The 27985-nt window shown below is 37.3% G+C and overlaps 1 protein-coding gene across 4 annotated transcripts in view; it reads right to left on the bottom strand.

The window, feature by feature from the left end:
- Positions 1-27985, bottom strand: part of SUGCT (succinyl-CoA:glutarate-CoA transferase) — a 332647-nt gene that overhangs the window by 38094 nt on the left and 266568 nt on the right. For all 4 annotated transcript variants that reach the window (XR_010069897.1, XM_063325601.1, XM_063325602.1 and 1 more), the window contains one exon: positions 14677-14740. Coding sequence is in view for 3 of the 4 variants with exons in the window: in XM_063325601.1 (XP_063181671.1) it covers positions 14677-14740 (64 nt within the window). In the remaining variant the exon portion in view is untranslated. The remainder of the gene's footprint in view (positions 1-14676; positions 14741-27985) is intronic.

The raw sequence follows: 27985 nt of genomic DNA, 5'->3' as shown, positions 1-27985 counted from the left end.
AGCTGCTTCTTGTCCTCTGTGGCATTGAGCACAGCCCCTTGTCAGGGCTCCTCGCGGCCCTTTCGGCTCGGTTCTTGCCTGCTGCTCTTGCACCTCCAAGGCACCACTCGTGCCCTGGCTCTCTCGGGCTCTCTTGCCCACGGCAAGCTTGGAGCGGGAGCGAGCTCCGCTCTTCCCTTGGCTCCATGGGGTTCTTGCTTGGGCAAAACAGCCGCTGCTTGGAAGGGCTCCAGGCTTGATGCACCATCCAGAGCTGCCACTTCTCAGCTCTGCCCGCGGGCAATACAAGCGCAGGGCAGGCACAGGAGCACTTTCCATGCATCACTGGACAAGAAGCACAGCAGCGAAGCAAGTTTTGGAAGGCGAAAAGTGTGCTTGTCATTACTACAAGTCATACTTTGGAAAACACCCCACAGTATCACACATCTTTTCTTCTTTTCTTTTTGTGTGTGTTGTCGGTCCAGATCCTCATTCTTCACGTTCTTACTCTTCAGGAAACATGGACTGCTTGCCCCATATTCCTGCTGCTACTTTCTGTAGCTCTGCAACTTGCCTTTGCCAGACTGCAAGGGATGTTTTTTCAAGCTAAACTCAAGAACACATCATCCTACTCCTGGCCACACATGCGCATTGTGTTAGTGCTTGTGAGCAGCAGCTCTGAAACAGTTCAGAAAAACACAAATAAAAATAATATCCTGTTTGTACTTGTATCTTTGTGTTATTTGTCCTTGAAAGTGTTTTTGGAGCTGAAAACCCCCTGGCATTTCAGGCAAATAACAGTCTCATCATTATTTAACTCATGGTGAGCACAGGGAACGGGATGGCACAGCATGGCATGGCACAGCACGGCATAGCTGAGTTGGAAGGGATCTACGACAATCATCTAGTCCAACTGCCTCACCAATTCAGAGCTAACCAAAAGTTAAGGCATTCCAAATGCCAAAGAAACCTGGGTGGAGGTGGAGGCAATAAAATCTAATACACAAGAATAGAAAACAAAATACAAAAAAAGCGCATAAATTTAAACTTACCTGCTTGTTTACACAGACAAAATAAATCTCAGCATCATATAGATAACATAACCACAATACATAACATATATGGCTTAAATCCATGTTTTGTGCCTATGAAGTAGGAGTACAGAGGAATGAAGAACTAGTTTGATATATTTTCTCATCTTTGTCAAATCGATGCAACAGCATTAGAAAATACAATTTATGTCATATCCTGTATGGTGAGTGGGCACCTAACAGTGTTAAGCACTCTGGTGAATGTACATTGTCTTAATAATTTGCCTTTTTTCCTATTACGTACCTCTCTTACAGCTACATGGATGTGACTCCATTCAATCACCTTGGTTTTTATTATAGGCTGAATGTTACCAGTGGGAGAACACCACTGGTAATTGAACTTTATACCCATTATATCTTAAAGTTCAGGACAAAATTGCTTTCGCTGCCAGCATGCCTCGGTCATTATGTTTCACAGATGCAGTATTTAGGCAAGACTGGAAATATGAGACCGGTCGAAGAAGCCAACTTATAATCAAAAGTCCTAAGTCTTTCAAAGTCTGTGTGAGTTGTACACCAATTACATCTGTATAATCACATTCCTGCCTGGATTGGTGTCTTTGGCCCACAGGTATTTCTAGTTAAGTAGCTAAAAGCAGCAATGAAGTGGAAATCAGCTATTATCCCAGCATGATGAGCAAACCAATACGCCGTCCTTCCTCCCCAAAGTGGTGGTTCAAATGCCCTGGTCACTGGGAGCAGGATTTATTTCTTTCTACAAAAGAGGAGGTGGTAATGGTTACACTACTCAAATATAAAAGTAAATTTTAAACTACTAAATACTCTTCAGGTAAAGACATTAAGCACTAGAAGACAGAAATTTCCTAAATTATGATTGAGTTTTCAATCTTACCTCTTGACTTTTTAAAGTGCCTCTACAAATGGATCCTCTTAATATCTCTGTGTAATTATCAGTCAATACACTACAAAGTGTACCATGAACTGGAATGCTTAAATTTTATCTTGCATATATTAGGTTCCATATTTTACGGTACATTTAAATTGATTACTGATCGTTACTTCTCATTAATTACAGTAAATTTAGAAAAATTATATGACAAAGCTCCTGAAAATAAAACTCAAGTCTTCGAAAAAGAGCAGAGCACTTTTACTGAGGACATGCTTTACTGTAAATAAGACAACATTTGTTTAATTCATTCATCTTGAGTTTAAAAATTATCCACAACTTTCTAAGGCATTTATCTTCAACAATGTAATCGCCATGAATCATCAGAGCACATAAATTCCCTGAACGTACCCAATATTTGAAATCTTGTTTATAAAGAAATAATGATTTTTTTTTTCCTGTCTTTGATATCACGGATGATTATAATTACACATAAATACCGCTCAAAGATGAGCAGATAAAAATGCAACATCATACCAGGTCTTAGCTTTCTTTTCACTTACAATAACTTCCTCCATACAACACTTTGTAAAAAAAAAAAAAAAGGTTAATATTTGAAGCACAAAATATTCAGATTTTTGAATTTTCTGAATCACCTTTGCTTATAAATTATAGCATCAAAACTATCTAATTCTTCTCTCACTACAGTTTAACATCAAATAACCTCCATGGGTATCAAGACTGTTTTGTTCTGTAAGAGTATATAGTATACATTCATATGTGATATGCAGGTGTAATACGTATTTATGTTCTAGAAGTATAGTATTTTATTTCATTGGAGCTGGTGCCCAGTATAATATTGGTTTCCAAGAATCAGATAAGACTTAGACTTATAGTTTCAAAATACGTTCAATGAAGCATTTTGATTCACGTCTGGGTATACCTGGGGAAAAGAATACCAATCTCTGAAAATATATGAAGATTAGAAGTCTACACTAGGCCTCACTATATAGCAACTGACTGTAAACTTCCCTTATAAAAACAAACAAACAAAAAAACCCAACAAAACAACCAACGGAAACTTGAGGACATCTGACAGAAAAATCTTGAAAGCAAATGCAAATTCATGGAAATGGTAAGAGATTGCCACATGGCAGCTGGTGGTGGGTGATGGTGCTCTAACTGATGAACCATCTAGCAGTGAGAATCTAAAAGTCATGTTAAAGTCAACTGGAAGGAAGGTTCCAAGGTACCTCCATACTTGCAACATTTTGAAAGACATAAAATATGTCAGAATAACGACTATTAGAAGTTGAATGGCTTCATAGGAAGACACCAAGGGTTTTCTATTAAATTCTGAGCTACTCCTCCCAGTTTCTCCTGTTTTCCCCTCACTACAGTGTCAGTATTACAGAAGTACTTGAAGGATGGGTTAAAATGTTATCCTCCAATCTAACATTGCTATGCAGCTATACCAAAGTTACACTTCACCCACATATTCTCACAACACTCTTTTAGAGCTGGTGAAAGCTATAGTATGGTACCTGAGCCTGTGAGGAGCAAAAGGATACATCAGCATTTTCTTATGGTTTTTTTTTCTCAGGAAATCCAAGCAAGAATGAGGAATAGAAGGGTAGGTTATTAAACTGTGCATTCAGTTTTGAGATAAAACAACTATTAAATAATACAGTGGGGACATTGATTTGTGAGTAGTCGGGAAAAGTCAGGAAGTAAAAAATTCCCTTTCAAGAATTACACCACTAGTCCTTATTCTAGAGATCTAGGAAGGTAGCAAACGTAAATACTACCAACACAAAAATCTATGCTCCATCATTATTTTCTTTATTCCCCTAAGTATGAATAAATATCAGAACTAGACTGTTGCCAAAACAGCCTCCTTTGCCAAATTTACTGATCCCTAAAGGGTTCCCCATTGGGAGGTGAAGGAGAGATTTTAAAATACAGGCATATTCAAAGGAAACTGAACTGTACACTCTTCATTTATTTACCTAAACACCTGGCTTGCACATACAAAATAGTAAGTGGTACATTCACACGATCGAGTATATAACTCCCTATATCATTAAGGAAATATCTAATAGAACTTTATAGAAAGTGATCACCTTTGCAAAGTTTTTTGTTTTACTAAATTAACTATTCTAAGCACTTCCACAAAAACTTATATCCCAAGAGACAAACCACACATGAAACCAAAAGAGTTTCTAATCATTACTTTCTCTCAGACCAAGATTCAATTTGACCTGTGATTTTGAAGTTTTCACTGAAGTTTCACTGAAATGTAACAAGTACTACAAGGCTGAAATTCAGAATACTGGTTTGACTAACCATTGACACCAATTAGCAAGGATCAATTTAAGGAGGGGAACTGTCTGCACCAGCTGGTGCTTGCAAGGCCACAGTTCATTGTACTTTTTTCCTATCACCTCCTTCCTCAACTCATTGCCCGTGTCTTCTCATCAGCATGGCCCTTTCAGTGCAAGCCCTCTCTTCTCTACCCTGACACTATGCCATTTGCTGTGAACCACTGGTTTCTTGGTCAAAGCTGTTAGATTTTGCACCTGCCTAAGGTGAGATTTGAGCCCTAACAATGACTCCTGTTCTCCAGGAGTGTAGTCCTGCATTCCGTAGGTCCTATTTTAATTTCTCTCCTATCAGCACAACTCCTTCTGATTCCTGGGCACAGCGTAGATTCCACTGATGTTTCCAGGGTAGTACCCCCCAAGCTGCTTCGCTTTAGCTTCTCAACTTCTTAAGATTCAGGTAGCTGAGAACAAGACAGAGGGTTGTGCTGGGAGCCCAGATGATGGTTAGGTTCTGGCTGAGGAATGAGACCTGAAACCTTCACAATTTTCCCTATGCGAAACCCATATTTGAGGCGCACCCCCGTCATACAATTTTTTTCCATTTTTAAACTGTGTGTTTTCCGGGGTTCACTGACCATTTCAGTAATCCAAAATGGTTCAAACTAGGTGACACCGAAAAAACATACCGCATGGACAGTAAACCTAGGAAGAAATGGCTGCACGGCATCACCAGAACTTAACCTGGTTCAAAAGAAAAATCACTAGCTCAACTCCAGCAGAAAAGGGACTACCCAGTTCTTCAAGAAAGAGAAAGCAATTCCCAGATGTAACCCAGCAAATTGCAGGACAGTTTTCATCATAGATTTACTCACAGGAATCTAAATCTCATAGTCAAAGCAACGCAGCCTCATTTTTTAGCACTAATCTTGCAATTTCTTTAGAATACTATGAAATTGCTATGACTTTGTACAAGCTGGTATAAGCATGTCAGTGTTCGTGGGCTGGGAACAGCAGATGTGTGCAGGCAGTTGTGCTTTCAGTATGTGCAAGTTGGACAACCGGAATTGGGTATTTGTGCATGATCAGCTTTGAAACTTTGTTTGCCCCACATGTTTGTAAATCATACTGCCTCTCTTCACAAATGTGCCTAATTGTATGTTCCTTGTGATGTTTCTAAAAACAGCTTGCAAATAATATTAAAAAGCTTGTTCTAATCTGCAAGCCTCTGCCTCATTTCATCTCTGCATCCAGTTCAAAACCCATGAGGAACACTCTACTTACACACAAATCAATATAAATTTTTTATTGGCCTGCCACAGGCACAATCTCTAAACAACTTTAATTTAAAGCAATGAGCTGACATCAAAATTTTAAAATTCATTAAGTTATCAATCCCTTTTAATAGAACCATTATCTGCTTTTTATATGGGTAAACTGTTTCTATTGCTGCATTCAGTCTAGTTTCAGACAGCCAAAGAAATAGGCATTCTGTGTCTTCAAGAGGCCTCTGTTCCATACCTTAGCAGACTCTGTGTCAGGAAGATTTTTCTAATCGTGTCTTGACCCAATGCCTAATGTTTTCAATAGACCTCGTATTAAGATAAGGATTAAGATCCGTTCTGTCTTCGTTTAAACCTTTTGCACACAGTGATAGGATGGACAAGTTAGTTTTATTTGGAAAAAAAAAAAAGTTTATGTTTAACAAAACAATATTTGCAAGTTTGGATCAAATTTGGTGAATAATATCAGCTAAATAAAAATCTGGGGAAAAAAATTAACATGTAGCCATAAAACATTTGAAAAAACTCTCCCACCCTCCTAGAATCCCTAAAGAGCTCCAGAATAGTTAACAAAACGGCAGGGGGCGAAAAGAGGTGGCAGCAATGATTTATTTTTGATAGCCCAAATTATTAAGGCATCATTTGGAATATTCAAGACTCGGATTCAAATCACCACTCTTGTTTTGAAGCAGGGATGTTTTGCAAGGAAGCTCTGCTGGTGAATATATCAACGCTAATACCAGGCACAAGTTTTAGAATAGGTGAAGAGATTGTTGGATTCAAAATTATCCACTCAAATTGTGTCTTCATTGATCACATAAAGGGATTTAGAGAGATAAGAAGCATCAAAAACATTGCTCTTTTTTCTATTAATATTAGGAAAAAAAACATATCTGAAGAAAAATAACCTGAAATGCAGGCACTGAAATGGAAATACATATCTGGAAATAGTCCTGCTGACAGAATCTTCAGGATTAAATTGGCAAGCAAATTAGACATGAGCTTGAAATGCAGCATGACAGCTAACTAGATCAACGTAATTTTTACTGCATGGGCAGGTACCTCACATCTATAAGTTAGGCAATACCGGTCTTTTTAAAATAGATTTTGATGCAACGCAGGATTAATTTCTGGGCAGAACATTACTAGAAAGAGCTGTGGGAAGTACAAGGAAGAGGAGTAAAAATAATTGCAAGTTCACAGTGACTAAGAGAACTTAAATATGCCCCACTTTAGGAGTTACAGATAAAAAAGTTAAATATATGTAAATTTACTAACCCAGAACAGGTACATGTTATATACTGGTAGCAAGCTCTTAATCAGCTGAACAGAAAGTTAACTGCACAAGTCTCATTTTGCCCCCCATTTCTACCCAATCCTATAGCATCAAATTTCACATATGGTCATTATTATAATTCGGGAGAAAATTAGCGTATTTATGCTCTGTAGTTACTTGTGAGTTCTATTATCTCAATTTTTTGGATGAAGAAGTGAGAAATGTAATTTCCTGCGCTAAGGGACTTGCTCAAAGTCAGGCAGGAGGTTTGTGATGCACTCTATACAACTGCAAATTTTTCCTGTAAATACTCATTACACAGACAGCAATAAAAAAGACAGAGTTACAAAGCTGCATTTTGCTTACACAATGGACCTAAAAAGACCTGAGCAAATTACCCTACATAGTTTGTCAAAAAGTCATCTGGATGTGACTTCTGTAATGTAAGTACTTTCATGGGGAGAAAACATAAGAAGTTAAAGCTCATGAAAGTCATGGAAAAAATAGTCTTGGTCTGTAAAACCAGGTAACATTGAACTAGAATCATGGCATGGGTTTTTTAACAACGAACCTGAATAGGCATTTAAAAAAAGAGGCAGATATTTGCGGAATTTTTCATCTCGTGAGGACTTCTGAATAAGGCAAACTGTAGTCAAACGCACATGAAAGGAGTAAATCAATGAAATTCTATGGCAAACTACATGATCTAATGGCCACTGATGACCATAAAATTGTTCAGTCTAGGTTCACAGAAAACAGTTTAAGTCCAGTCATTCTTTCCATTCACGGGGAGGCAGGGCTTGGGTCAAGACGACATGGTGGAAACACAAATGAGGATTAGTATACTCGGTTATCCTAGGGATTAAGTAAAATTGTCTAAATGTTTAAAACATATTTTTACATTTAATGAAACCAAACTTTTTTAGCTGACAGTAGATTCCTTTTCTTATCCAATAATTATTAAAGATCATAAAGATATACTTACAATTTATGGGTGTTGAAGTAATTCGGCTGTTTTACAACGCACCCGAGGCATGCAGATATATCTTTGCAATCACACGCCCTGAACTGTGCGAGCACCTGGCTGTGCTTGTTACAGAGTGAGGGTTAAGAAAGTACTTTCTAAGTTAACTGTTACATACATAGAAAGAAGTGGAAAACACATTTAAGCAGAACCAAAAAAAATAGTTTTAAACTAAGCTGAATTAGAGGACTGTCACCATTGGTGGGAAATTAATGAGTTTATTTGGCTAGTCAGTTAATACTTCACCTTTTTTTTCCCCCCTATGTATCAGAAAGGTGATACTGTTTAGTTTACTCTCCGTAAGAAACTATTACATCCAGTTTAAAGGAAATCTGAGTGTATCTTAGGACACACGGAGGAAAATATAAAGAAAACATTCTCCAGTAAGTAGGAGTATAATTACCAATCAACACTCAGCAAAACTTCAACCAGCATTTTACTTCACTTATTATGTACAGAGTAGGAAAATGTCCCCACTTGTCCGCTGAAAGATTTTTATTTCCCCTCCCAATACGGCAGTGTCAGGTCCTTGAAAGAAACACGTGAGGCAAGAAAAAACAACTTTGATTGCCACAACATAAAGAAAGACAGAAAAATCTAAGGTTTGCTGAGAGGAGAGTCAGACACCCTGAACCAACAGTCCTGGAGAGCTGCTGCCTGAGCAACACACGGGGCTGTTGGTCCGAGTCGGTGCCGTTACTCAGGTACTCTGAGCCTGATGGAAAAGACTCCCTCTATTTCTTAATTTCCCCCAACAACTGAAGTCCCAGAACTAGGTAAGAGGCAGCTGGCTTTTCTTCCTTAAAACATCAACTTTAAAAGCATCAACTCTGGCACTAAGACCATTCCAGTAGATATAGAAAATTTTAAAATATACAGTAGAGAAATACTCTGGAAACATATGACAGAGGAGCAAAAATATGAAAAGGTTTGTTGCTTATGTTTTAATTTAAAAGGAATCTTAAAAGATTCCAAATTAAAGTATCATTCATTAAAAACATAGACTAGCCTTTTCTACATAATACTGAAGCTATAAAATATTTCTTGCCATTCCCACCATCTCTTTTCTGCTTTTGCAATCAGCACGAATACATTGTTTATATATTTATTAAGATTTTTTTAAAGTATTTTGAAGATAGCTAAGTGAGCTGTCATACATCATTTCTACTGAGTTCCTGTAATGGTCCTGAATTCCTCAAAATTGAAATCAGCTCTGTGAATGTAAAAGACATAAACAGTCAGCCCTGATGACTAAAAAAGGCGAATGAGGTAACAGTAATGCCGGTGAAGCTGTTTGTCTCCGATGTACCATAAATAGTGAAGTGAAATTAAAATTTTTCAATCAACATCAGTTATGCACATGCATGCATGCACACACGCGCATATGAAAAAACTGCCTGATGAGAAGCAGACAGGATCAGAAGTTCAAGCAGAGGTTCTTGGAAAAAAAAAAAAAATTGTTGGGATTTTTTTACGTTGTTGTTGTTGTTCCTATATTGTGGGATCTCCTAGCTGCAGGAAACAATGGATTGGAGTACAGACTTCCTTAATTTCCTGCAAACTTCCCCCATGCAGAAGTCATTTTGCCATATATCTAGTTCTACTGAAGCTTCCCCCACTACGCTTACATGAAATGGTCAAAAAAAGACAGTATGTACCACTAACAGCTGTATCTGCTCCCTGTATTGAAATGTACTGATCAAACACGTAGATACCCCACCGTTATTTCTACAACTGCAACTGGTCTTCCCCATACACGGAGAAAATAACCATGAATACATACATACATAATAAATAGGAATACATATTTAAAATAATACTTAGAGTTTTCCCAAGAACTTCCTTCCCTTAGAAATCCAATGACTAGTAAGGTGAGACACAGAGAGTGATTTGTCCAAGGTTAAGGAAGAAATCTGCGGCACAGTAAGGAAGTCCTATTAGATTTCTTGCCTCTTCGTCTTGTTCTCTAAAACCATTCTTCTAAGAGATTGATCGCAATTAGTCTCCACGGAACCTCAACACCATTTAATGAATCATACAACAGGAAAAGCCTATCTCTGAAAAAAATGTCTTTCCTGTTTCAGTAGTATATTTGTAATGCACAGTGACAGGAGAAGACCGGAAAAAGGGACATTTCTCCTGAGTGGGTTGATTAATTAACATAGATTGCCTGAATTCAGTCCAAGAAATCTATGCCAAGGAGGAATCCTGTACTGCCTTTCCTAACTGAGCTTGGAGCAGTCCCCTGAACACATTATCTCAAGAGCACAGAAGGAAATCACGAAGCCAGGTATGAAATTGGCCTTTCTGAGCAATAAAGGCATCCTTGATGCAGATCACGGGCCAAAGGACAGAAATAGCGTTTATCAACTCAGGAAATGGGGATGAGGAGAACGCACAATATAAACATTATCAAAACTAAGAATAGTTGTTTTGTCTGGAAGAGGTGTTTTACACAGTTTCTACAGTTATATTGTTTCCTGTTTGATGAGAGATGATTCCAAAGCGTAGGCTTATATCCAAATTCCCAATTCGCTAAGGCTTAGAAGGGGTCAGAAATGAGGTTTATTTCACAGAGGTTCCTGCTAGTTAATAAATTCTACAAAGGTCAATTTTTTAGGGACAGCTGAATGCATTGTGTTTTTTCCTTTAAAAAAAGAAATATTACAAACACTCTTTTGACTACAAAAAAACAACTGGCAGCTTTAAAAGTCAACATTAGATAATCCAGAAGTCCAGAATATTATTATTTGAGTTTGCTAAACCATATATAATAGATGATAATGGAAAAGGTTTGGGCAAGACTGCATTGCGCCCATTAGCTTTTTCTACAAAATCAGTATGGTTTGGTATCCATTATGCTCCACATTGCAACTCAGAATAAATTACTCCATGGCTCACAGAAACCCACATGCTATCACTCTTCAGAAACATCCATTACTCTTTGGCAAAGTAGTTCAACACTAACCCAGAAACTAAAACTTCTTGAAATTTTGTCCTTCATTTAACTGTATTGTCTCTGTGCCATCCAGCATCATCTGCAATCTGTCACTCTATAAAACCTCTCTCCCCTATCATTTTTTGCCCTCAAAAGTACTTTCCATGCTCTGCATTTGCCATTTTCTTAAAACTACGTAATTTCTCCTCCAGATCTCTATGAAAAGGGCTAAGCACAACAGAGCAGAGTGAGAAGATACTGAGGTTAATCACAGAATAAGAACATAATCCAAGTTGGAAAGGACCTCAGCAGGTCTCCAGTCCAAGCTCTTGCTCAAATCACGGTCAGATCTGAGGTCAGACCAGGTTGCTCATGGATTTATCTAGTTGTTTCTTGAAAACCTCCAAGATTAGGGCCTTCACAACCTCTCTGGGCAATCTGCTCCACTACCTGGCTGTCATCATGATGAAAGAGACTTTCCCAATATCCAGTCTGAATCTCTCTTTTCTCTCATCCTCCCACCACGCACTGCTATGAAGAGCCTAGGTCTTCACGTTGATAACCTCCCTGTAGATGCCAGGGGGCTGCTGCCAGGCTCCCCTGAGGCTGCGTCTTCCCCAGAATGAACCAGTCCCTGTTCCTCAGCCTCTCCACCTGAGGTGCTTCAGCTCCTGATCATCTTTGGAGCCCTGCCCCGAAGTAAAGATGATTAAGCTGACTTCAGAGATAGAGGCAGAAGAGACTCACCAGTACAGCCCTGCAACCACATCAACCATTCCCGTCAAGAATGAGTGCGATATAGCGCCAGGCCTTTGGGACTCAAGCGAGGATCTCTCACATTATTGCACCTTCTGTATATATGATATGTCAAGTTGTATATGGATATGACAAGTCAGCTCTAGAATTGCTTCATGACATGAATATACTGAATGGTATATGTGAAACATTATCCTAATGAAATCACTCAATCACCACATTTTTCTTAAAATCTTTTATACAGTTGTTCTTAGTTAGACATGATGAACTCCCTTTTTCAAATCCATTCTTGAATCTAAGATATCTTGCTAATAGTAACAGCAGCGTATATGTGCAAAGACGTTTTTCAATGAATACTTGAAGCAAGAGATATCAAAATACAAGGTCTGTATCTCTCCTACCATCAGTATGCATTTTGAAAAGAAAAATTAATAGAAACATGTTTTTTATAATGTGACTTCTCCCACTCCAGTTCCACCAATACCCTACCATGTATTTATTGGCACACATTGTATCTCAGGCTAGGAATTTTAAAAACAGGCAAGGAGGAAAGCACTGACTAGGTGTGGAAAGAACCAAATTCAATAGCCATATCAAAAGATATTTAAGCAAAGCAGGGGTATGAATCCCACGTCCAACATTAAAAATGTAGACTACATTAAAGTCAATGGCAAAATCCCTCAGAATGTCAAGATGCAAGATCTACAAGTGTGGATTCATGTACGGATTCAAACCCACTCTCAAAGTGGGGACATGCCTGGAGAAGAACTACTCCAAACCAATATGCTAGAGACAGAGGCCAACCGTGATATTTGGAGATGAAATCTGCCAGCATGCTCTCACTCAGTAAGTGTATGTCACTACACTCACAACTTTACTTGGCAGCCCATGTCTGACCTCTGTCAAGAGCCTCAAGTGTAATGTCTAATTCAATTACTAAAAGACACATTAAAATCTGGCTTATACGGTTAAGAAGTAACAGCCACCCATTTTTATTTTGGGATCAGAGTCTCCACAGTCTCTTTAAGGAGAGACATTTTTAGTCTATTGAGTTTCAACATTCACATTAATATCTTTCTTAAGGAACCTTGAACCAGAAACTGAGAGCTTAGTAAAGTTTTTCTCTACCAAATAAAATATATTCAAATATAATCATATTGAAAAAAAAAAAGGTGTTACTATTTTAAATAGTCGTCGAGAAACAGTTTATCTACCAGAGGGCTTCTCTGCACACTCTTCCCTATGCTCTTATATCATATAATATATCATTGACCAGGACAATTCAGAGTACTTCCATTGCCTACCACCAACAGTGGCCAAACTCACTTATGCACTTTAATTTTTGGACAGAGTAATGCACTGTCTTTCCAGTGATATCAATAGGTCCATTCTGCTCATACTGAATGAGTGTCCTTCACCCTTCCCTCCCCTGTCTCTCCCCTCCATGCCAGGAAAGGAAGGAATTCTCCTTTTCCTGCTAAAATATCCAATAATCATTTCAGCCATCTGCCTCAATATAAGAAACTCTTCATAGAAGCCCATCTAAATGGCAAACCATTAGAGATTAAGATGATTTATTTTAGTTTAGTGCAGTGTCACTGGTTTAATAAAATAAAAAATAACTAAGGATTTGGGAAGTACTATGGCTTACCTATGTAAAAACTCACTCTCTTGCCAATACATTCTATCGCTGCTGACAGACATTAGAACATTCCTTTCATCTCCTTCCTCTTCTTGCAGTTTAACCTATCCCCTTAAGGAGTATTTGCTTTCTCTAAGATAGATTATACATTGTATGCAACATGAAAACCTTACGCACTTTCTCTACCATCTGCAAGGCTTTTCTGCCCACTTCTTTAAAAAAAATTAAATCAAAGCCCTTATTAGTCTTTTCATTTTGGATAAATAAACCAGGATTACTTTTCTGTTAGAAACTAAAACAAAAGGATTACTATTTCCAGATATGTGCATCTAAATTAGAGAAGCGCTTTTGAATACAATCAACCAAACATCCAAGCCTAGTGGGACCAAATGTGGAATGCAAACTGTGATAAAGAGCAAATATGAAGCATACACATACACGCACACAAAACACCCCCTCTATTCATGCAGAAAACATGATCTAATATGGGATTCATTTCTTTCAAATAATTCTTTCTGCATCCCAGTGTGATTCCAGGATGTGCAAATTAAGATAAATTTTATGGGTCAAATTCTTCTTACCACTACATGTGCTCCAGTCAACTGAAATTGATGACAACTGGATGCTGTGTCAGAGGGTGGAATTTGGCACAGAAAATCACAATGTAAGGAGAAGATGTTATAAAAATAAAAATGACATGGTGCTTTGAATGAGAGAGGAAACAATTCTCAATGTGGCTTGGGAGAGAGAAGAGAATAGAGAAGCAGAAAAAGTTGACCCAACAGCTAGCAGATTATCAGATAAGGCTCAGTTGTCAAAATAGAGCCAACTGCAAGGATCTGAATGAGAGTTTTCATAATGGCTCTAGATGAACCTAAGCCCATTCCATAACTAACTCTAATGGAAGTAAAGCTACACAAGCTCCAATTCCAGATCCACTTAGAGCTTAAAAGAGGAAAGACTAGTTTATTACTTCCGTATTGTCTGAGAATCCAAAATAGCTATTTAAGACTTCATCATTGCAGAGCTTCATGTCCAATCTCATTAAACAAAGTAGTGTGATGAAACCTTCAGTACGAACTTCCCTCCTCCTCCTCCTTTTTTTTGGTTTTTTGTTTTTGGGGGGTTTTTTGGGTTTTTTTTTTACAACAGAAGTGTCCCTAAAAGAAGGCTGTGTAACTTGCAAAACAGACCTAAATCAAAACCAGATTCACATATTTGTGTAGATGATTTAGCAGTAATATTTCTAGCAGTGGGAGTTTGCAAATATTATCAAATCCATGTTCATGTTTTATGACAACTGACCGATGAAAACCAGAAGCTATTCTGACACACATTTTAACCCATTTTTCTGCTACCAGAAAGAGTATGAGCACAAATGTCTTCCTGGTTAAACTTTTGTTCATCTGAGTGAAATGTGAAGATGTGTCATGTCCTCAGCTGAGTTCCAGAACTACTCAGGATGTCATGTAGCATTTAATTTCAAGCTCCATTTAGAGAAAAGAATTAAACATCTAACCTGGAACAGCTATCCTCCCAGCTGTTGGATGATTCATTTCCATCACAAGTTCATTGTGCAGCACCTAAAAAAAAGACAAACCCAAAAATGTATGTAATAATAAAATATAATCAGTTCCTAAACTCGAAAGGAAAAGAGATAAATATTATCTTGTTCTTTCACAGAAAATCTGAAAATACAGGGAGCTACGATTCAGGTAATTTGTTTAATGTGTAAAAATTAAAGCCCTGATGTTTGACGCTACTGTCTATTTTATGCATCTAAATAAATGCTTCAGTAAGACTTTAAAAGTCTAACATATCTTTAATCTCTTATATCCAACATCAAACATAAGAAACCAACTGCAAGCATGTCATGCTTTCAACCACAAACACGCAACTAGTACCAACGTGAAATGAGAATTAAAACCTTCACCCACTTTCACTTTTAATCTGCAATATGTATTGAAGGCCTATACACAACTTACGCTCTAGTGGTTTTTTTCACTGTTACTCAGCTGCTTTTGAGCTGATGATGGGTCACACTATGAAATGCTGTCTTAGTAGTTCTTACAAACTATTCAGGAAAGATGCCACAATTTTGATATTATTTCTGTTCTTTCGAGTGGGTATGCCATGCTTCAGCTCCATGTATTATCTGTATGGGGTGATTATTCATCATGATTTACAGTTCCTTGTTATTAACCTCAACCAGAAAACAATGTATAATACCAAAATTCTCGAGTAACAGAGAAAAAGAAATTCATAATAGCAAACTCACTGCTATTGTTAATAGAATTCTGCATCCGAAGCCAGTACGTGATCTTTATTATTTCCTTACCTATTATTCTTCCATCCTTCTAACACTGTTATCTTAATCACATAGCCAGAATTCTTAAAAATTATTAATTTTGTTATTGAAGTATCCTTCACAAATAAAAAGCCTCCCGTTAACATTGGTTAACCAGAAGCTACTTAATATTTTCATATCCAATATAACAATCTAACATAACATGCAATATTTACATGTCCGATGTAACAACATGCATGTCCGATGTAACAACAAATCTGAAATAAAATAGAGTGCCTTGCCAAATGTATCAGCTATAGAAACGAAAGATGGGCAAAGACTGTTAGGTGATCATGTAATTCATCTGCCTATTGACCTTGCACCGTGAACATCACTAGCAACCTTGATTATTAATGAGAGGTGTTGGTCTAATTATTCTTGAAAATTTCCAGTTAACAAGATGACAATTTTCTTATGTAGTCTGCACCACGTTCTTTATTTTCATTGTTAGAAATTTTTCACCTAATACATAATCTGAGTATCTTTGCTTTGTATTAAACACCTCTATTCTTGTCTTTTCCCGAACGGGACACAGAAAACCAATCACTAGCATCTTCATAACATTCTTTTTACGTACTGGAAGATTGTAATCACATCCTCCCTCAGTCTGCTCTTTTCTAGACTAAACAAAACTAATTCCTTTAGCCATTCTTTCCAGGTCAAATTTTGTGAACCTTTTATCTGTGTAGAATAGCATGCTTAAAAAATTCCCATTCCTGAACAGGTGGTGTCAAAAGGTCAGGTCAGTTTTCTCTTAGCTGGTGGGGTAAGCCTATTTAGTTGACATTTAGAAATCCAGATATTTCCGATAATAGATGCTGGTGGAATAATGTCTATTCATTGGTCTAATTGTTTGGCGCTGTACCAAATCATTAGTTCTATTTCTCTTTCGGAAGGTTAACACCAATTTTGGTAGACATTCAAGTAAGACATTCAGATTTTTTTTCCAAATGACAGAATTGGAAAATATAATTGCTTGTTCTAACCCGTATTTAGAATCTTTCCAGTTATGCCCTTAATCAAACAGTACTGAAAGCTTGGCCTCCTTTCTTCGTAACGTACCTACATTGGCTTTCTATATGCATTTAATTGATTATTTGTGACCTAAATGCAAGAAAACACTCTTATTTGAACTTGAAATCAACAGTATAATCAGGTGCATAAGCACTTCTTTAGACTTCAAAATAAAGGCTATAGCTTAAAGTAGCACCATTTGGTTAAAGAAAAACACACAGATGCCTTCCTGTGTTAGGCTCAAATTCCATTTCCCTTTACTTTACAGAACGAACTAAGAAAAACCTGCAGTATCTTTGAGGATCACCAGTCCAACTGCTATTCCCTTTTAAAAGAATTGCTTAAGATACAGTCAAGCTTCCTTTCCATTTTCATGATAAGTATGGTGTTGATTTTCCCTCTCAGAGACATTATTTTATTGAAAACACTGCAGTTGTCATTACTCTTATTCCTCTTATTTTCTACAGTCATTAAGTCTGTATTGGTATACTCAGTTCCATCTTTTCTTTTGAAGAAAGGAACCCCCGAGCAATGAATCTGGTCAAAGACTGTGTTTTTTTCCCACTTCAGCAACACTCTTTGAAAGAACTGTGTAATTTCCTGTTTCACGTGTTCCACTATTAGGATTCCCAAAAAGAAATTGAAAAAACAATTTCACTGACTCCTCCTCGTGTGCGTTCTAGAAACTATGAAGGAAACATATAAGATTACTGCATCCTAGCCTTTAGGAGAATGCAACATTTACGTCCGTTATCGTGAAAGACAGGGAAAGTCTAAGAAGAAAATAACAGACAGAACCTGAAGGACTTCTTCATTGTCTCGTACTACTCAAATGGTCATGATCCTTCTGATGTGGTAGAGTCCTCTATCCCCTTTGTATTCACCTTAGCTCAGCATAAGGAACTGATGAATGAAGAGGGTGATGTAAAAGATGATGGCCATCAATAGATCCATTTTTAAATATTTTTTTTTCCATGTGGCTTAGTTTCCAGGCTAGGAATCCTCTATTACTATATTATCCGTTACCATTTGAGATTGTATGAATTGGATTAATATTTGGGTGACATTTTACACTAAGATCTTTGTAAGGGAACCAGAAGCACAGTATTCTGTCTTTCAGTAATAACCTTTTCATGCTATTTCATTTTATTCCAAATACAGTCATCTTGTAGACTAAAGACGGAACCTCTCTTGGCTGTCTACTAGTTAATGAAAAGAAAACCTGATGTCACCATTTTGTAATCTTATCTCAACAACAGTACTAGCAGTGTCCTGCTGTTACTTGTGACACATTCATGCAGGATTTTATTTTCCATTCATACATTTTTATGTATGAACACTGACACTTAGAACTGTAAAGGAAAAGTTTCTCCTATTTGCAAAAAAGAAAAAATTACACAACGTGAAACAGCACAAAAATCTCTGCATTTTACTGAAGTCAATAGAAGACAGGGTTGCTCTGATTTGTGATATCTGTTATAATGATTCCTGCATCAACTTTTGCTACATGATCTTTTTTTTAAAAAATTGTGTTTTCTTGCAGACTGGGTGTGAAAAACTATATAGACATTATACATACAATGCAGAATATATGTAATTATCATTATTGCTACAATTCTACTTCAGGATTACTTATTGTATATGCAGACAGCATCACATTTGCCCATGTTACAAAAAGAAAATATTGTTTGGTGATGGATAAAAACAACACAAGTCACTGTATTTTAAATTTATTTAGCCAGTATACATTATTACATGACTTTGTTCGACCAACAGCAAATAGAACAAGTCATATGATTATGTCTTCAGAGAATAAAAGAATTTAATTAAAAAATTACTTAAATATTATTTTTCCAATACTATATGCAAGGAAGTCCACATAGAATCTTTTAAGCAAAGATTTTAATGTTTTACTTGTGTAATGCAAACCAAGGGTAATTTAATATATTTCATCATATATATTCTCAGTTGTTTCATCATTTCCTCTTAGCTTGTCATGAGAAAAACTATGGAGGATACTTACATCAGTTGCTATGAAGCTCAGATGTAACAGCTTCAATGATTAATTTTGCTCTTTTCCCTAATGTTGTTAATAACTACAAGTTAAAAAGTGGTTAAAATTTTTATAACAGGCAGAGTTAAAATCCCTTAGCCATCTGCTTTCACAAGGAGGATCAAATATTAACTCTAGTTTAATTTCTTGTATTCTCACCTTCTTCAAAACAATTATTCAACTGTCACTTCTTTTCTGTGTTAATATTTATATTACCAGTGGGCATGTTCAATTCAATATTGTCATTTTTCTTTCAGTATTTGAGTCTCTTTTGAGCCTCACTTAAAAGCTAAGGACACATAAGGAAGAAAATGAGAATAAAATGAACTCCAAAAGAAATGTAACTATTTAAAAATACAATATGGCTGCAGAAACAATTTTAAATTTCATCTTCATGTAAAAGACTTGCAAGGCTGAATATCTAGATTCAAACAGGAGCTTTATTTTTGACCACTTGGGACTTAAGACTCAGTCTTTACAAGATCACATGGTACGTATAAGTGGTGCAAGACACTTTTTCAATTTTCACAGATTGTTCAAGGAAAAAAGCGAAACTCTCATTTTTCTATGACTGTACTGTCCCTTAAGGTAGTAAGACGTACAGACTATTAATGCATATGGTGGCTTTCTTTAGGATTTATGTGTGAATACCTATTTACCTATCTAAAAAACAGCTAGAAAAAATATCATCATGCAGGATATGGCTTCAGGATGATTTAAAGAAATATGTTTTTTCTTGGACACTCTGCAACTTGTAAGAATATCTGATGCTCGATGATGGGTCCCTTAATTGAAAAATACAGCAAGAATACATACACAAAAGAGTTATTTTGATAAAAAGATTATATAAGCAAAGTAACAAAAGTTGTGCAACTGGAATATTACTGTTAACAAGCATTCATTTTCTTTGCATCCCTCAAAAATGAATGGCACTCTTGCATGCTAAAGTAGTAAAATACTTTATTGTATTACTGATGCAGCAGCACAAATGGCAGGTAGGAGAATCAGAAACATGGTTTCGGCCTTTTTTCGCATGGATAGTGGGGGGTTTGGCTACCTAGTAATACATCTGGCAAATTCTGCAATTATCATAAGGTTCATTTCATACCATGTTAGTTCATTTCAGCTGTAACGCAGGTAACCAATCACCCATGACAATGCAGGTTCTCTTTGAACTGCCAGCAAGGTTTCAAATGCATTCTAGGTACTACCTGAGATACAATCAGCTTCCAAATCCCGACTGAAGGAGACGCTGGAGTCAGTAACATATCAAACATGTTGTCAGCCCCCCATCCCCCAAAGTTTAAAAAGTTCTATTTAATGTAGAGCCATGCATTCAAAACACGCATTTGTACAGATGCCACTTTCTCACAGTTTCTAGACTTCAGTGAAAAGGATTTTCAGGGCCACAAAGGAAATGATGTAACTATTTTCTCCATATTTTTGTAGCCACAAGATAGCCGGTTGTTGGTAAATGTAATTACTACTCGTGCCTCCAAACCACAAGAAAATAATAATACTGCTTTTCCTGTACATGCTGAACATAGAGCTATGGCCATAACCACCCCCCTAAAGAACTAATAGCGCGTGTTGTGAACACAATGCCGTATTGGAATCGCATCTCACATCCTCAAAGCACGTCTTTCCAAATAAAAAGATGTTAATTCATTTGAAAAGGATGTTAAATGTATCCCTATCTGATGCCATTCTGCTTGGTCTCTTATTTCTAGAATGATGTTAACACAGCAGGATGTTTTGCATAACAGCATGCTCCCCCTTCCCCTCCTTTTTTTTTCAATGCAATAGTCCCAGTATTTTCAAGTCCTGTTGCCAATGCAAGTTGTCTTTTATCGCTAAAAACTTCATTATTCCTTCTTTTCAAACACAGCTTCTAGCATATAGGGCTCACCTGGAGAAGGTAATATCATCTCTCTACCATATGAGGCATGTTAGGTATTGTATTAGTGAATCACATCTATCTCCACTTTACCTCCCTCTACCTCTCATATTTGAAGGATCTCACTATTTCATGCTTGAACTGTACTTAATTTAAACAAAATTAATGTTCTTTAGAAATTTTTGAATGAGTGAACTCTGTTGGTTTTTTTTGTTTGTTTCTGGTTGCTTGTTAATTTATCTCTCTACTCTCAGTCCCTTATTCTGACACACTAAGTGCTGTGAGTAAGTTATAGTCCCTTATGTCCCTAGCACCACATCTGTGATACTAAATGAATACAACAAAAGAAAACCACAGTTCACTGCAATGTCCGTATTCTCCGCTTGTGCTTTCTGCTAGCCCGTGTCTTACAGATTGTTTGGTAAACTTTTTCTTCTCTTTGTGGGTGTGAGGTGATGGCTTTGACAAAGTCCTTCTTATGCCACAGCTTCACAGTTTTTTTACACACATGCTGTAGATAAAATTACTTTTTATTGACATCCCTAGGGATGGGGTTTTGATGCCTAAGCATATATCTTTGGTTGAAAAAAAATCCCGATCCAAGTAACCATATTCAAATACTTCTTGCTTTTTCACTTGGCTGCTGTGTCTACTTGTTCTACTACAGAACACCCCAACTGGATTCCGTGCTGATTCTTAGGATTTAATTTCCTTATGTTTTATTTAGTATCTTTTGCCTAAAGGGTTTTTACGTCCTTCAGCCTAATAGTGGTTCTATAAACTCGTTATTGTCTCTTCAATGTTGAATTTAAGTTTTATAATGGCCATGACTTTAACCCAAAAAGGCCTGCTCTGATAGAGGACTTCAGAGTTTCTTACCTGCATTGCTGTATGTCACTTAAGTCAAGAATTGCCATTCCGTTTGCGTGCTCTAGAACTAAATGTTCCAAAAAAGCAATCACTCAGGATGATGAGAAATTGTTTCCCTTACGGTCTATCCCGCTGTGACATTTGACCAGCTGAAGGTAGTTGAAGTCACCCATTATTACTACCTCATTAGGCTTAGTTGATTCTTTGATCCCCTTCAACGTTTTGGACTCAATATCCGTTTCCTGATCAGAAGGCTCAACAGCATAGCCCTAATACTGCTCCCCCAGCTCTATGACCTAATCTGTCCTTCCTGTTCAGTTTATAGCCAGGTATTACACTCTCCTATTGATTTTTGTCATTCCAACATTCTTCTGTAATGGCTACTATGTTAAGATCCTCTTTCTTTGCCAAGAATTTCAAGTCACCTATTTTTTCCTCTTACACATCTCATGTTGGTATACAGATATGTATAGGTTTTGTATGCATTTGGGGAAGCAGGGAGTTGGCCACGTCGTTTTTTATTTAACTCTTGAGTTTGACACTGTATTAGCTTTCCAGAATTTCTCAGCTGTCCCTCCTTCAGTTTTGCTGCACATTTCATTCTTGTCCCTTACGCCTTTTGTATGACTGACATCATTAGCAGATGTCTTTAAATGGTGAGAGCCCTCATTTGTCAGCTTTTCCTCAACTCCTGTATGAGTAACCACACTCATTAATTTCCTACACCAGCAATCCATTTTTACTACGGTGGTAGACAACCCCTTCCACAGAGGTTCTTCCTCCTCCAAAGCTCTGTGCGAGTATCCCAATGGAAATCCTACTTCTTGTCATCCATTAACTGAAATACCGAAAATCTTAAATTATGAAACCTGCACATTAGACTAAAAGCAGTTCAGAAGTGAGCATAAAGATACCAAAACTTCACCAGGTTTCCTGGATAAGTTTCTAGGACTCTTTCAGTAGTTCCTAATACTGGCACAGAATATATCCACCACAGTGAGCTCCTCTCAGGCACCTTGTGCAAGTCTGTTCTTCAAGTTCTGGCCTCACACTCTTCCCCCCTGAGAATCTACTCAGCGAATTGTTTTTGTGGCCAACGTGAACCAGGCAATTAATGGCTTTAGTAATTCGATTTCCTAAATCATCTTTCAGATTCAATAACTGAAGATATGACCCTGATACTTACGATTAGTTCTCATATTAAAGTTTTACTTCCCTTAGCACTATGTTAAGATCCTCTTTCTTTGCCAAGAATTTCAAGTCACCTAGTTTTTCTCTTACACATCTCATGTTGGTATACAGATATGTATACGTTTTGTATGCATTTGCTAAATCAGCCACAGTATAATGCACACAAGAAAGAGACATTAAACAATCCAAAAAATATTAAACAATGAAAACCACTTGTGACAGAGCAGAAACACCTTTGCCATTGTCTAATCATCAAACACATACTTACTCTTGAGAAAAAGTACTAAATTCAATTTATACCTCACAGTCTAGGTAAATACGAGACAGCTGCTAAATACGTCTATATAAATCTCAAATGTTTTCATCAGATGTATTGGAAAATAATGAGAGTAAAAGAAGGTACATTTATTCTAATAGCAGACCATATTCCAGCAAATAATCATTTTTTTAACTCTTGTGGAGAAGCAAGTATTTCAGAGGGGTTTATCAGCACATGGTATAATTAGTATTTATTATGAATAGCAGTGAGTTTAAGAGAACAAAGGTTTATAACTCAGGCCAAAGTATAAAAAAAATGCAAGGACACAAGTCTGTAATTAACTGCATAAAATCTCTGATTTTCAAGGTTGTGGACCTGACCCTGACTTCAGGGGGCTTTTGGGTGCTCAAAAATCAGGCCCCTTTCCTCAGGTGCCCAAGTGCAGCTCCCTGACAACCTCTTGCACCATCAGTCTGGAAACATGGCAGAGGAGAGAATCTGTCCTTATTGGTTAAAAAATACATATACTTTTCACATGTGTTTTTTTTTTTCCTGAGAACCGACATGTGATTGTAAAACCACATTTCTGGTGGGTTTGAATGTGTAAATCCTGCATTCACAGAAATATTTAAGCAAAGGTGGTTGGCTGTACTGCTATTTGGACATGAGACCTGGCTCATCCTGACAGCAAGATGGGGTGTGGCTGTATTCAAAGCACTGGCTCCGGGATCAAAGAGTCCGTCTCCAGCTGCGGCATACCTTTCATCTGCAACACCGATAACTCCACACCGATCACCTGGAAGGTGCTGCAGAAACAGATTGATTTTATTACTGCAACAGGCTGAAACGCTGACTGGTTTTGCTTCTTTCAGTCAGAGTTGCCAGTAATTTACTGCTAGCAATGGTGTGGCAAATCACTGGTTTTCAATAGTATTTTTCCTACTTTAAATTATTACAAATACTATATTCGGCATTTAAATATTATGTTTGCAGTTTCTCTGATCAAAAAGCATGGACAAACCAAACTACAAGTAACTTTTAAAAATGCAAGTGAATGTGAAAATGAAGAGAAGTGTCCTGGATTGTATGTGGCTTATAGTATTTTGGTGTCAAGAATGTCACATGAAAGGCTTTAATTTTATTTTATTTCATTGTGACTTATCTCTCATATTAAACAAAAACAAAATAAGTTTCCAGATGTTTTCCTTTGTGGAAACTAACCTGGAAATGCAAAAGAAAGTAACTGTATTCCTACAGTGGCAATAAGCTAGGACCACCACGTCTTCAAGCACAGTGTACCATAAGTGGGAGACTGGTGGGGAGGAAATACTGAGAACCTTTCCACTGCCATCGTTCTCATAATAATTCTGTAGATATTTCATATGCTCATTATATTCAGGGATCATATCCAGATTTGCCTACGGAGCTGGTGATGATGAAGAGAAAACTCTGGTGGCAGCTTTGTACAACTGAGATTTTTCAGAAGTACCTTTTTGCCACGTGGTATAGGAATAAGTCACAGGCAGTTAAAACTCTGGACTGAAAAATGTACTGAGGTGTTGGTCCAACACATAGAACAGTTATTTCAAAACGTGCAATCTTTAACAATATTGAATAGTAAGAACACTTCTAATAGTTCTGTTATAGACATCATGTGTTTTCTCAGATAGGCATGCATGTTATGGCAAGAATACATTTATAGAAGGAAAAGAAATCTCAATAGTCAGGAATCCTCAAATATTCACAAACTTACTGCTAGGCTAATAGTAAGCAAAGGAACCATTAACAGCAGCACTGTACCATCATGTTAATATATCACTTGGTTTCTGACGGTCCTTGGGGACCTCACCTGTTTCTCCCAGTACAAAGTACATAATCGGTATAGGTTTTCCAATCTTGCACGCCACACTGAGTTCCCAAGAGCCTTCTTTTAAGTACTCCATCCATCTTTCACCTGCCATGTAAGTGTTGCGGTTTATTTATACATCATTCATTGTTTTGTTAGAGCTAGTCTGTCAGCTCAGAGTACTTACCCCTTCCCAGGCCTGCAAAACTTGCTCATCCACAGAGGAATGCCACTTAACATTGGCACCTGCTTAGTGTTGTAAAGTACATCCAGATGGGAGTATCTCCCTGCAGACCCTTAGCCTGCTGCAGGCAGAGATTCACTACATCCCTCCTCATAAGCGGTTTATTCCTGCATACTCTTGCACTGACCTTTGTAGCCCTTTAGAAAGGGAACTGTGACTGTGGTGTGAACTACAGCATTTTGACTGAGGTCAAAGGAGCGCTGCGGAGAAACACAGGCAGGCTACACTGGTAAACAGTATTGATGCTGTTCAGTTTGAGTGTTGGGTTCTTCTTCCTCAGTGATTTATGTCCTGGGAAGTCAAAGGAACTTTCATCAACAGAAACTCTGGCACATGAGTTCTTTCATGATTTATACTCTGCCCCATTAATACCGGCCTTTGTAACAAAAGCATTTAACAAACAGAACTCCTAACCGTGCATACACCAAGGAGTTGGGATTCAAGAGTGCTACTTGCAAGAGGTGTATGGAGAAGCACACCGAGGTGGAAAATAAGCTCCCACTATGTATCAGTATCTTCCGCTCCTTTCTAGCAGTTCAGTACTTAACTATTTTTCATCCACTTTTCCATCATTAACATTTCATTTCATCAGTTTTATTACCCAACCATAAAATTTCTCTCCAAGATGCAGTAAGGCAAGAAGAAATCCAAAGCCAGGCAGGTATTTCAGAGCTATGAGTGTGTACATGAAATAGGTGATTTCTTTCAGAAACTATCCTCATTGAAAAAAAAATTTAAAAAATTTGAAAAGACGATGTTTCACAGTTACTTAGTCAATAGCATGCATTAGACGCTTTGTGAGAATTTAATGAAAAAAGCAATTAGTATTTGAATACTGTATATGTAACTGTGAGCAAAAACCAAAACATGTTTTTAAATACAATGCTTCCTATGAACTTTGCAGTGCTTCCAGATTTCTTTTGTTTTGAAGTTAATGATCTTATGCCATTGACCTGAACAATGAAAATACAGGACCTAAATTTATAAAACAACAGAAATAACGCAGTTTTGAGTGCTAATGTACAGATTTAACAACAGCCTGCAGTAATGTCACTGGCTATTAAACTAAACATTTTATTGATGTTCCCATAATGGAATGTCATTCGGCTGGAAAATACACATCAGCTACTTAATGGGCACCAATCTTAGGAAAGCACTGTTCATTTCCTTAAGCCACAGAAATGTTAGAAAGTTAGTAAGTTCCAGATATACCCCTAAAAACATAGAGAACCTAATAAAGCATTAAATTTGCATTTCTGCACTGATCTTCCACATTATGATCCCATTTGTGGTCAGACCTAGCATATAAGAAGCCTGAACTTCGTTTTGCCCTGTCAGGTTCCCAGCAAGAATACCTCGGAAAGCAGGTACCAGGGCTAAGCCTCAATAAACTGAATGATCAGCGACTCCATGGGGAATTATCATGAACGTTATCCCTGAAAACTTATATTCAGGAAGCTACATGCTGAATATAAGCCCTATCAGTCCCTTATGACATGCTCTCTTCATCTCTCTTGCCAGCACAATCATTACCAGAAATCTGGAGAGTTTACAGTGTCTATACAGAAATAAAAGCTCTCACATGCTCTCCAGAAAAACAGCTTCATACCTTTTACAGACCAGTTGATTAGAGCACATAGTTGGTGAAACACATTGTTATAGAAGCTATGGGGGGAGGGAAAAGGAAAATACTAAAGACTGTTTTTTCCGCTTAAAATTTTACACCAGTTCGCATGAACAAAGGCATGAAATAGTTCACCTGGGCAAATTCCTATCTTCAAATTTTCTGAACTATTCTGAAAGTTATATCCAACTTTAACTGCTCAACCTCCTGTTGAGGGTTTCTTCTACCGCAGCAGCCGTACCTGTTATGCAATATTACAGAAGTTAATACTAGGATTTCATAGCATTAAAAGCAGAACTGACAGTAATCTCTCGTGACGGAAGAGCATCTTTTCCAAAAATTTAAATCTAAGCAGATGTTCAGTGTAATTAGAAATGCAATTTGTACATGTCTACATACTGAAGCATGTCAGGGCCTTCACAATACCATCAGTTTGCAACACTTCACTCTATCTGAGTTCATTTGAAGCACGTTGCACAGTAATTAACATTTGCCAGAAGAAATCTCTTGTGTCAAGCCATAAACACTACTCTGAATATTCCCTTTGTATAAGACCTTTCATTCTAACTAGTGCTATTTAAGCAGACAATTAGAATGAAGGGCAACCAAACTATAGAAAATGTACAGAGGTGACCCTGCAATTCCTTAGTATTCCATGCAGGCCACAAGAAGTTTGTGTGCATAATCCCACTCGAGTATCAAAGCAAGTGTCTGCTATACAACTGGATAAAAAAAGGTCATTAGAGAATGCTGTAGCAATAAAATTGAATGTGATTGGGCTGGTGAATGAAACCAGCCCACTACTATCATCATGTGACTACACTCTGAAATTATTTTCATTTATCCAGATGATCGCCTGCTTTTCAAGACATCAGTTGGGACATTTCAACACTAAAAAATACTTGGTATTTTACACTGGAAGAAAGAGTACTGTAATGTTTGATATGTTAAGCTAGTTAGAAAACAATATTGTACAACAATGCAGGTGTTACATAACTGTAAATCATATCTTAAAAGTGCACATCACAGGATACTTTTTAAAGAGAAAGCATCATTTCCCCTTGTATCTTATAAATATACATATACCTTACATACAGTGGACGGCATAAAACTAGACTTCCCTTGTGTTATAATTAATTGTTCCATATACCTCTTTGTTCAGGTTTTTACTTGCCTAAATGTTTCTTCCCCACTAGTCTCCTTAACTGAGGTGAACAAAATGCAGAGCTTGAAGGAGATATCCAAAAGGCAGGTGGTAAAAGGCCTTTTGTTCTTTAACAGATGCACATGAACGTCGAGATAAAATCAGAACGGAAGTAGGCTTTCAGTCCAAAACCTAGAAGAGCCTGAGTAACTTTTAGAAGTGTTTCTTTAATATTATGCCTTCCAATCTTGCATTATATGGGTTTTGAGACAACCAGAAAACAAAGTACTGAACAAAAAATGTGGATCAGAGGTCAAAAAAATTAACTTACAATAAAGA

Source organism: Chroicocephalus ridibundus, chromosome 2 (genome assembly GCF_963924245.1).
Source record: "Chroicocephalus ridibundus chromosome 2, bChrRid1.1, whole genome shotgun sequence".
Lineage (NCBI taxonomy): Eukaryota > Metazoa > Chordata > Aves > Charadriiformes > Laridae > Chroicocephalus > Chroicocephalus ridibundus.
Note: the sequence above shows the minus strand (reverse complement) of the source record. Positions and strands in the feature narration are given on the sequence as shown.